We start from the raw sequence: 12,490 nt of genomic DNA on the forward strand, positions 1-12,490 counted from the left end.
TTCATTTTAATTGTGACTTATTTGATTTTGATTTTTAAATGATACATAACAATTGTGCACATTTGTGGGGTACAGCACGATATTTCAGTGTAGGTATAAAATGTCAGTGATCCAGTCAGAGTGGTCAGTACCTCTATCCTCTCAGGCATTTGGAAACAACCATAGTCCTTTCATCTAGCTATTTTGAAATTCACAATAAATTGGTAGCCATACAATAATTACTGATCATTATTGTCCCCCCCACCGAGCTACAGAGCACTCCAGGCAAACTATTAACCCACCTGGACCGTTCCATTACTCTCCCGGACTCTGTAATTCTTGCACTTCTCCCTACAACTACAGCACAAACTTGTTTAGCTTCCAAGCATGAGTGAGAACTTGAGGTGTGTGTTTTTCTTTCCAGTTGATCTCCATGTAACGTGTGAACATGGCAGAGTTTCATCCTTCTTTGTGGATAAATAGTTTTCCACATATTATTGACAGAGATGGCAGAGGCGGGGATGAGGGAGCCAGCGTGAGTTTCTACAGCCATTAAAACAAACTTTATCTATTTCATTTGCCCAGATCTAGACTTTAAATGGCTAGCATAATGCTTACTTAAAGAGTCACCAAGAAAGCCCAGCAGGAAAACGTCAACCCCCAGGAGGCTAAGCTAATCCTCTGTCTGAAGACATATCATAGCAGGGTTGGTGTTTGTGAAGCATACACTTGAGAACAAAGATTTCCCGGGCCAGTTCCCTCTTGTTAAAGACATGTGGCAGGGCCAAGGCCCAGGACATGGTGGCATCCGTCAGCGTATGGTCTTCTTACAGATCCACTGCAAAGATGCTTCACAACTAGACGCTTGAAGGCCAGCTCTGCTGATGGCACCACATTTCTGTATCAAGCTGTTATAAACAATCCTGTAAGACATCAGAGGTGTCTGTCATTTTTGGTAATGTGCACAGTTGAGGCTTGAAAGTCGTGAGAGAAAAAAAGTCGAATCTGTCCCCTTCTCAGACCCCTCAGGTCCCAAAGCAGCAGGAGAATAAACGGCTTTCCCCGCCCCTTGAAAATGTCACCTCATGTTTGACCTTCCTAGGATCACCACTGTCCATTCCTGTCTTTGTTCTTGATGTCTCTCCTTTTCGCTCCCTGCTGTCTGTCGTGTTTTCCTTCTGCTTCCTAAGCCCCAGGTTGTCCCTTCCCCCCCTTTCTCACTGCTCTCACTCCTCCAAGACTTTACCGCAAGCTTAGACCTGGGCCACCTTCCCACTTCCAGCCTTCATTGTTCCTCAAGCCGATCCAGTAGAAGTCTGTGCCCAAGAGCTCTCGGAAAGGGATCTGAAAGAGAGAGAGATTGAAGATGGTGAATAAGGACGACAAAGATGCAGAGCACCAGAGACCCCTTGAGGGAATCACATAATCATCCTTATACTCTCTCTGAACTGAGTGAGGACCGGATGCTTATGGACCCCAAAATTCATATGTTGAAACCCTAACTTCCAGTGTGATGGTATCTGAGTTAATTAGGCTTCCGTGAGGTCCTAAGGATGGTGTTCCCATGACAGGATTCTGTGGCCTTAAAACAAGAAGAGACCAGAGCTTAGGTTCTCTCTAAAGCCAAGGAGAGACACCCGTGGATGAGCTGAAAGGGGTTCTCAGCAGGAACTGCCTTGACTTCTGGAGCCATCCTGGTTTCCAAAGCATCTGGGGTTTAAGCCATCCTCTCTAGGATTTTATTACAATGACCGGAGCTGAGACAATCACTCCAGATAACTAATCCCTCTTTTAGCTTCCGGTTTTAGTGGGGTTCTGAGTTCTAACAGAAATCTGTCTATTGCAAAGAACCGCTTCACAGCCCTGACCTTTAGTTTACAAGCCCATTCTTACAGTGTAACAGATAAGACATTGCCACAGTTCTGCCTTCCATTGCGACTTCCTTTCTGATTAGATGGAGCCTGATAGGCATTCAACAGAAAGCAGCTCAACCCTCTTCGGAAGCACTCATCCTGCTCTTCCAATACACCACCTACAACTAAACTCAAAGCAATATGCCTGTGTGTCCTCCTACTAGACTCCCATTTTTCAAATCCTTCATCTTGTATTTGACAAGGGGGCAGGAGAACAGTAAGGCAATGGGCCTTAAGATAGAATCAAACTAAGTACCCCCGCATGTGTGCTGTGCTCTGTGTGGTAGACCAAGATAAACCTCGCTTTGCTCTGTACAGTGGAACAATCAAATGAAGATGTTTATGCCCTGAGGGAACTGCCCAATGCATTAAAGAGAACAAAGAATAAATCCAAGAAGATTAATCTTGTTGTAAGGTTGAGCATTCACATAATGAATAATTGCATTTTCAATGTTTTCCAGTGACAGCTTAATTAATTGAATTTGGGTTGAATTACTTGAATGACCTTTTTATGGGATTTTAGATTAGCATTGGTTGAACAGTTTCCTTGGAGAAAATAGTCTTTTATTAGGAATCAAGAAAGCCCAGTGAAATTCCAACTCTGTTCTTATCATGACGCTCCTAAATGTCCCTTCGGTTGTCATTTCTGCTCTATTCCTGCCACATAGTGGCTGAAGGGAAGGGACGTGTGGGCCCTGCTGGTGACAGTCTTCACCTGACTGCAACCCCACCAGCAAGAAGAAAGGGCTCTGCTCTAAGTCAATGAAGAAGCAGCTCTCTCTGCATGCCCAGGGATGGCAGACCCCTGAAAACCCCCTGTGTTGTTTACTCAGCCCGGAATCTCCTCTGTTTTCTCTTCGCTGGGTTTCAGCTTTTAAAAACCGAACATCTTCATTACACACACAAAGGCTTGCAAGATCTGGGCCCTGCCAACCACTTATCCACCAACTTCCAGCCCCAGGCCAAGAACATTCTTGCCTGAGGTCTTTGTACCACAGCGTTTCCTCCTCCCTGTAACACCCTTCCCTAGATTTTCACATGGCTGTCACCGTGCAGGCCTCCGTCCAGCTTCCGAGAGGTCCATGTAAAACACTGACTGTGGGCATGAGTTCGCATATTTGTTCATAGCTTTGTGTCTTCTGACTAAATATAATCACGGTAATGGCAAGAACTCTTGCTTACAATCTGCCCAACACCTTGAGGAAATATAGGAAACTCTATCCAGTAAGTATTTCTGGAGCAGTAGGCTGTGGAGTCAGATATCATGCTAGGAAAGGCAAAAGCCTCCTAAACTTGAATCTCTGCTCCTTTTGCCTGGACTGAGTCCTAAATACGCATGCGCATGCTGGGTAGCAAGGCCAAACAAAGGAGAGGGACTGGGAACACTCCAGGGTTCCGGGGTGGCTTGGGCCTTCATGCATTTCTAAGCTCACTTACTAAAAAGATGGCTTGAATTAAAAGAGAAAAGTGTGTTGTCGGCTTTCTCCCTGGCTCTCCAAGATAACCTTTCATTTCTTGGGCTGGGGCTGGGTTTGATGGTAAAGCGAATATCCAGTACATACAGGGCTCTGGACCAGTCTCCCTCAACATAAGAGAGAAGGAAAATATTCATTGCATTTTCTCATTAGCTCCAAAGGAGGAAGCGGACTAATAAGGCAGGGGAGAGGGGAGGCCTCGGGCAAGGTGGTAATGAGCACGTCCTTTAACTCCCTGCTTGGGCTGGTTGAGTATGTGATGCTAAGCCACTTGACCGGCCCTTTCTCCTCAAGATGAACCCAGATGTTCAAAATTTTCACAATATCACTCGTACTTGAAGGGCATCCCATGTGGAAAACGCCTTCAAACACAGATAAAATTATTTTTCTGAGCCGGGCGGTGGTGGCACATGCCTTTAATCCCAGCACTCGGGAGGCAGAGCCAGGCAGATCTCTGTGAGTTTGAGGTCAGCCTGGGCTACAGAGCGAGTTCCAGGAAAGGCGCAAAGCTACACAGAGAAACCCTGTCTCGAATATATATATATATTTCTGTTTTCTAATTGGTTCATTGGATTGTGTGGACACGTGTACATGTGTCTGACTGAAGAAACATCGTAAAACTATACCCAAGGGTGTTATTCAAGACTCTTATCCCACAAAGAGAGTGTGAAATAGAACACTTGGGTGAGAGAGTGTGAAATAGAACACTTGGGTGTTATGGTGCTTCTGGAACAATTAATGTTTGCTTGAAAGAAAAAAAAAAATGCAAAAACTAAAAATAAGAAACAAAAATGTTTGTTATTTCTAAATTTTAATTAAAAATTTAAACCAAATGCATATTTTTTTTTTCCTTTTCTTCTATTTCTAAGGTCAATGTTTAATCTTTAAACCAGGCTTGGTGGCACATCCCTTTAATCCCAGCACTCAGAAGGCAAAGGCAGGTAGATCTCTGTGAGTCAAAGGAAGCCTGGTCTACAGAGTGAGTTCCAGGACAGCCAGAGCTACACAAAGAAACCCTGTCTCAAAACCAACCAAACAAAAACCATATATATTGCATATACAATCTATTCTATACTATATGCAAATATATGTACATATACACACAACTATAGGTAATATTTTTAATTAAAATGAAACTATCTTTAAGGCACAAAAGTACATTTCTTAAGTTTCCAAATTAATATGATGCATGGAATGCATCTGAGCTATTTTAATACATACTGAGGAAAGCCAGTCACACAAGAGAACTATTAAATTGTCAGATGTTTTGATGGATCAACACAGTTTTAATGACTAAAACATAACCAAGCTGCCCAAAGAAAAACAATGGATGTGAATATAATCATAGCTCATAATAATTAAACATAGGTAGAACTGTATCTTAAGAATTTGAAAAGATTTAAACAATATTAGAATAAATCCAAATATTAAATAATCTCTAAAAATAAAATATTTCACAAATTTTAGCAATTACCTAAAATAATTTAGCACTAGATGGAAGAAAAAATGAAATAGCGTTATCTGCTAACAGCACAATGTCAAACATAGGGCATCAACAAACTGCTAGAAACACAGGATACATGTTTTTAAACAGAGTGTCTCCTGTTTTCAAAAACACAAGAAAAGAATTTTCATATGCAGTGCTTAAAGCAATGCATATAAGTATTAACTTGAAAAACATTAAGTTTCCCTGGGTTCTTAAAACAACAGATTTGCTGCTTTAGGGGAGCCTTAAATAAACCCAAAAGAACATTGAGTGGTAAAGAAAAAAAAACAAAAAACAAAAAACCATGATTCGAAAATAATTGTAACCAGGCTCAGGACATGGCTGAAAAGAAAAGAAATTAACTAAGTTGGTTTTGGTTTTGGTTTTAAATAATAACCATATAGCCTCAGTTTGTAGCAAGTTAATTCTGAGTTAATTTTACCCCAAGGGAATGCCAGTTTAAAACGTTTAAATTATTTACTTATTTATGTTTGGGGAAGTGGGGCAAGCCACTGCACGCACGTGTGGAGGTCAGAGGACAGCTGGACTCAGTCCCGTCCCTCTATGGCATGGGTTCCAGGGATCGAACTCAGGTTGTCAGGTTTGGTGGCACGCATCTTTACTCACGGAACGAACCATCAGGCTGTTGTGAAAGTTTTCGGTCTTAATAGGCTTGTACAGCTGCAGAGTCTCACTCTGTAGCCCAGGGTGGCCCAGAGCACATGCTGCTCCTGCTTCAGCCTACTGAGTGGTGGAATTACAGCACGTGCCACCAGGCCCGGGGTTTTGTTCTTAAATGTGGTCTTTTGGTAGATTTCCGGACCATGCATGAAGCTGGGAATATTGCTCATACTGTAATATAGTAAGCAAGGCTTGCCTGGAGAGCAGTGGGGGAGCGCACTCTACCAACCTACCGTTTTGTTATGGAATTTGACAAAAGGTGGAGAAAGAAAAAAAAGAACCAAGTAAGAATCCATGAGAATGTGGAAAGAAACTTATCAGTAGCTGTTACTAAATCCATGAGGGGCACCGGACACCCTCCAATGCTAACTGGAACCCAGGGCTCTGGGGTTAAGAGGAAGCAGTCTCTTTTGGAAATGGAGCTGACTTAACTCTAGTGAGTGTTCTCCACAGTGGGTACAGGATCCAGAAAACATAAGGAAAGAAAGACAAAATCCCTCTAGAACCCCCTCCTCCTCTGGGCAGGAAGACAGAGACAGCGCCATCTCTCAGACACCCCGCATCTTAGCCCTTCCCAAACTCTTTAGCGCATGGTGTAATTTATGTTGCTACGGCCGCTAATTCTCTGTGGCCAGTTCTCAACTGTCTTGTGTTGTGACTCACTTATGCTGTGTCTGTAGCTGGGGAGGCAAACTTTTCGAGCTAATTACTCACTTTTGCTATTGACTTCAGTCAGATCCTCAAAACAGCTATAGAAAACGGAAACCAGTTGCTACGAAGGTTCCCGAAAACAAGGCTATTCTTCCCCTATGTGGTGAAAAGATTTCAGTGTATCTCCTTCCACTTTGGCTTAGAGAAGGGGTGAAGGAAAAGCAAATCTCTGAAGAATGGTTTGGAGTTCAGATCCTTTCAGGATTTCAAGAGTATGAGTGTAGTGGACTCCTTTAATCCCAGTAGCTTAACCTGAGAAGAAGGCTGTGTCCAGAAAATCATGAATTTGAAATCAGCCTGGGCTACAAAATCCCTACCTCTCAATTAGTAATTAACTATTCTCTGTGATTTGATTTTATTCCCCCAAATTAAAGCAAACAGTAATATCAGAACAAAACAAAAAAAAATCAAGAAGTTAACAGAAAAAAACAAACTAAGGTTTCTTACTTTCTTTTTCTATGTAATTGTAACAGGGTCTGGTCAAGTTTACGCCAGGATATCTACCCCTCACCCTGCTAACATCCCCTAGGACCAGCAGAGGCATGGGGAGGGAACTTAGGAAACAGGACCCCCAGTTTTCTCTCCTTCTTAACTCGACCTTCTGGACAGTTTCAAGTTTAGGATCTACTGCATTCCAATGAATGAAAAGAAAACAAACACTCAGCTGAGGACATTAAGTCCCTAGCGTGGCCCTTCTGTCCTGCGGTCCCTCCTTTCCCTCCCTCCACAGACTCCGTAGAAATCACTGCTGCTTTGTTGGCCTATGTGTTTCAGGACCTAATGCCTTTTAACTAAGTCTGTGTTTTAGGCCTACTTCTTTGCTGAAATGCTTGCCACCCTCTCACCTCCAACACACACACACACACATACACACACACGCACACGCACGCACGCACACGCACACGCACACGCACACGCACATATAAGAGCTAGGAGGCTGAGGCAGGAAGATCACAAGTTCAAAGCCATCCTGGACTACATAGCAAGATCTCATCTAAAAGGAGGGAAAGAATGGGTGAAGGGAGAGGAAGGAAGGAGGAGGGGGAAATAGCTCTCTATTTTCTACATGTTTTTATTTACCACTTCCTGTTCGTCCAGAAACGTAAGGAGATGTGAGCCTTTGTCTGCACAGAATTCCAGACTAGAATTCCAATCCCTTTTCTCCACTGAGAAATAGTAACAGTGGCTACCATTCCTCATCCAGAGGTTGGGACAGCTGGGGCAGTGGGCACACACAGAGTCCTTGGAGCCTAGAAGGAAGAGGACACAGCTCATATCTTTTTGGACCAAATTGTCCTGGAAAGTAAAAGGGAGGTATACGAAAACATGGCATCTCCAGTGTCTATCTTGCCTTTTCAAACTAAAATTTAAGGAAATCCATAACACATGGCCTCAAACTGAATGGTCTGCAATATCCAGCTCATCAGTTCTGATGTACATACCGTAAAGCAAGCTTGGATTATGACAGAAGATCTGATCTGCCTGAGTATTGCAGAGTGCTCACGCAGTACACTGAAAATCATCTGTGTGCATGTGATATATATACACACTGCATAAATGATGCATGCATCTGCATGGCACATATCTATGTACTGTCTGTATATCCCCAATGTATTCACTGTATAGCTACGTGGGTACACCCCTAATGCATGGCTACATGGGCAGAATCATTCAAGATGTTCAGCCTCAAGACAGCATGCCATGATGTGTACTGGAACAGAAAATAAACCAGAAAGAATCAGCCAACAGATGTGGTCATCTGGAGCCAATAGAAATTGGAAAGAATTTTTATAGTCAGCAAAACTGACTTACTTGAAATATATATATATATATTCTGACAGAAAAGCACATCAAATGCTCAAGTGAAAAGAGCTAGAATTCTCCTTGCTGGCTTTTTCTAGAAGATACAGTCCTCATTCTTTTAAAGCACTAGAAATGAGTGGGCACTGTGGAAACATCTCCGGGACTTCAAATGAGGTTCCACAATCTATTGGTTTTCTACTTCCGTGAGACACATTTGCATAAACTCACCATAAGCCATTTCTACCATGAGACCATGAGAGCACATAAATACATACAACTGTGGTGCAGACTACATATCCTAGGCTGGGAGCTAGAAAGTGGGAGGAGCTTTCCTTGCACGTAAGGACTGGGTCACTTCCTGTGGGAAGGCTGCACATGGTACTAGGATTGGAGTCTGCAACCTGAACTGTTAATTGCATTTTGTGGACTTGAGCCTTTTCCAGACAACTGTGGTATAATCAGCCTGGACCAGAAAGTCCCAACTTTCTGGGAGTTTCTCTGCAGAAAGTTTACAGCCTGGATACAATGTGGAGAGAGGGGCTGAATCCTTAGAATTCTCTAGTAAAGTCTGTAAAACTCTATCATTGGCAGCCGACTTGCTTTTCAGTATAGAATGAAAAGTTAATCTGGGGTGAAGTCAGCACTTACCACAGCACAGGATCCGTTGGTACATCAGCAAGCTCATGAGAATCACGGTCAAAAGCCCCAAGGCCACTGTCACCAGGCAGGAAAGACTGCGGGGCCTGGGTAAGACAGCTGCAGAGACACAATCCAAAGCAAGACCCTGAGCCAGACAGAGAAACGCCGGCAAGAATCTCTGGTGTCTTGAAACAGTTCCACTTCGGAAAACAGAGACCAGGCCATGTAGGTTTCTTTCTTGGTTCGGTCTGGCACTTGCTCTCAAGTTAAAGGAAACTCTGCCTTTGAGATTGTGGCTTATAAGCTCACATGCTTGGACAGTGAGCTAGTATATAGACAGTCTCTGCCTCTGGGGAACTGAAGGACAATTGGGCATTATTTACCAGAACTGCAAAGCAACTTCTCCTAGAGAAACATTTTTCCACAGATACTCACACAAGTGCAAAATAGCATACGTATAAGGCAGCAACATCTGCCTATAGGAAGAAAAGGCCGAATGTCTAAATCTATCAACTAAAAATCTAAATTTTTACCATCAAAAGGCCAGCCAAATATATTTACATCCATGAAATATGTAGCGTCTGAAGAGGGATTTTTTTAAGCCAACGTGAAATGATTTTTAAATGTATAACTAAGAGAAAGACATATTCTTCAGAACAGGGGATGCTTGATATCACTAAAGTCTATCCAAGATCACGTCTCTGCCTTTTGGCTAAGATCAAAGGTGGAAATCCATCCAGGCATTGCATAGTGATTTCCCTTGTAAAGAGGAGATGGGAGGTTGGATAGGAGCAGAAACAGAATTGAGATACTTCCACCTGTTTTCTTTTGTATCCTTCCAATTTTAAATGAATAAAATTTAAAGTAAAACGAAATAACCTTCATCTCAGAAATAGATGATAAAATCTACATGTAACTGTTGGAAATACAATAAGTATAGGTTGGCCTTGTGTTTAAGGATGGAGCACTGTGTCATATTAACTATAGGGCACACAGCCTCTAAGAATATTGTATTTCTAGTTTGAAAGTGAAAGTATTTTTCTCAGATTTTTGTTTTAAAATCACAGATTTCTTATAGTTTGGTGGTGTGGAAATTATGTGTAAAGAACAATTGCAAAATTTTTTTCCCTTTGGTTATCTTTAAATAGAACAGTTATTTTGAAGCTGGATATAGTGGCTCATGACTATAATGCCAGCACTTGGGATGTAGAGGCAGAAGGGTCAGTAATTCAAGGTCATCCTTGCTACACAGCAAATTCAGGGCCAGCTTGGTCTACATGAGACTTTGTCTCAGAAAGAGAAAGAGAATTTAATTTTTCTAATTTAGTCTCATGTACTTACTCAAATTTTAGATAAATTATTCGTATACACTTGTATCTATGAAGAATTCTCAGTTTCTTAAAGTAATTTCATAATGAGAGAGGTTCATAAGAGTTCAGCATGATAAATATTTTGTCTCATGAATACCAGATCACTAGCATTATGTGACACAAACCACAACAAATAGATTTCACCTTTAATCCCAGCACTCAGGAAGCAGGAACAGGTGGATCTCTGTGAGTCTGAGGCCAGCCTGATCTACATAGTGAGTTCTAGGACAGCCAAGGTTACATAGGAAGACCCTTTCTCAAATAAATAAATAATAAACATAAAATAAATAACTAATACACCAGATTTGTGGCATATATGACTTTTTAAATTTATGGTTCCCCCACCTCCACCTCCCTCCCGAAACAGGGTTTCTCTGTGTTGCCCTGGTTGTACTGGAACTTGCTCTGTAGACCAGGCTGGCCTTGAACTCACAGAGATCCACTTGCCTCTGCCTCCTGATGCTGAGATTAAAGGTGTGTGCCACCAAGCCCACCTGCAGAGATGACTTACTAATGAAATAAAAAACCCTCATTTGTAGTTGTTTGCTAAATGAAGAAAAAAATGGTATAAAGTTATATTTGTATTTGAGTAGCCACCATCCAACTTAAGAACATAAGCAAAACAAAATTTTTATTTTATGTATTTTATTTTATATCACTTCCAACTATTTAGGTTCTTTACTTAACATATAGTATTGTATATAACATACATTATTAAGTTCTATATTTCAAATATACATTCCTTTTGACTTAGTATTTCTGCTCCTCACAAATTAGAGCACATAATAGAGAAAAACTCACATATGTAAAGATGCATAGTTCTATATAGTTTTGTAGAAACAGAAATGCCCATGATTTAGAAAATATGGCAATGTTTTCAAAAGGCGGCATTAAAAATTGTAACCAAAAAAAAAAGGAAGACATGATGAAAGGTTGTATAACAAACAGGAAAGTCTACAAAACTACAGAAGAGAATATGTCTTCTGCTAGTCACCTGCTTGAGATGTGAAATCAAGTATTAATTCTGGCATTTACATTGTTTCCTGTCTCAGATGGGAATCTGCACAGAAAAATGTTTTTGGTGGGTGTTGGTGCTCCCTGACCCCCAACCCCACGCCAGACCACAGGGCCAGCCATCTGCAGAGCTCAGCATTTTTATTCACCATCGCCAGTCAGTTGCAATGTGAGGAGGGGGGTGGGGAACAGGAAACAAACCCATACGCGTGGATCCATGTCTCCTCTCAAGAAGCCTTACCATTGCCCTCAATAGAGCTGTTGCTTTCTTCACACCATGGCTAGGGAAGCAGAGACGGTAGGACTTCAACAGCTAAAGTAATTTGCTCCAAGCTTGGCAGCAGACAAAAGTATCTCGCCAAGCTCTTACTTTAGATCAGGATCAATAAAGAACAGCATACTTATCTAGATGTATAAAAATCCTTAAGAATAAAGAAAAATGAACCAAAAAAAAAAAAAAAAAAAAAAAGGATGGCTTTGCCACTGCTTGGCATTAGCTTGGCATTAGCTTGGCATTAGCATCGCAGAAGTGCCTGGAAAAGATCACAGCTGCACTCCACACCAAAAGTCCATATCCCACATCGGCACTGCACACTGAACCCAAAAGTATCTCTTCAAACCGTCCTGAGTTTCCTGCACTCTGCCCTCCCGACTGCCCTCCCCTCCACTCACCCTCGGCCAGTCTTCAGTGCTGACGGGGTTGACTCACCTTTGGGCTTCCGTCTGGACGCGTCTTGGACTTGAGGTGCAGCAGGCAGCTCCAATGTGTAGTAAATAGTACTGTCAGTCATCTCTACCAAAGGCTGCCACGCTCAGTGGAGGGTGCCGAGTGAGCGCCGGGTGAGAAGAAGCACCAGTGAGGAAATGGCCCATCCTGTAAAACGGCAGCAGGAAACTTGACAGAAACAGAAGCGTTTCTTCAGGAAATGATTCAAGTTCTAGGGCTGCTAGAGAGCGTAATGTTCAGATTGCTCTTTTAAGGGACGACTGCAGCACACTCCTTAGATGCTCGTTAGACATACTCTCACTCCCAGTCTCATCTTGCCCTGCTGGGATAACAGTGTTCAAGCCCAGAAGTTTCCATATGGATTCGGCACTAACAGTGAGGAGTTCCTAGACTTCCCTTCTAAAAGAGATAGACACCAGCTAGAGCTGATGCCATCCTCTCGTGGACCTTCTGGGTAGTGACGGATGGCGTGTGTGATGGGCCTATGTCATGGGAGAAACCGATTCCCATGTGTTTTGAGAGTGTAGCATAGCACTCTCTAGCCCAGAACATTCTTCCAGGTTATGTTCACCTTTATTCCTCACAGTGGCAAATACATCATGACCTTTTCTCGTTGCTTTATCTTTCTATGCAAAGACAATTACAAAGAGAAACGAAAACTAATGAAGTATCAGCAATTGATTTCCAGTAGA

General features: G+C 42.2%; 1 protein-coding gene across 1 annotated transcript; it reads right to left on the reverse strand.

Moving 5' to 3' along the window:
• On the reverse strand, nt 1-11,931 carry Klrg1 (killer cell lectin like receptor G1). The gene is made up of 5 exons (XM_036182254.1): nt 11,781-11,931; nt 8,697-8,804; nt 7,326-7,495; nt 1,226-1,323; nt 1-902 (listed from the first exon to the last, which is right to left on the reverse strand). The coding sequence occupies exons 1-5, from the start codon at nt 11,860-11,862 to the stop codon at nt 791-793; spliced, it is 570 nt and encodes a 189-aa protein (XP_036038147.1). The 5' UTR covers nt 11,863-11,931; the 3' UTR covers nt 1-790.
• Between the last annotated feature and the right edge of the window lie 559 nt (nt 11,932-12,490).

This window comes from Onychomys torridus, chromosome 3 (assembly GCF_903995425.1).
Source record: "Onychomys torridus chromosome 3, mOncTor1.1, whole genome shotgun sequence".
Taxonomy (NCBI): Eukaryota; Metazoa; Chordata; class Mammalia; order Rodentia; family Cricetidae; genus Onychomys; species Onychomys torridus.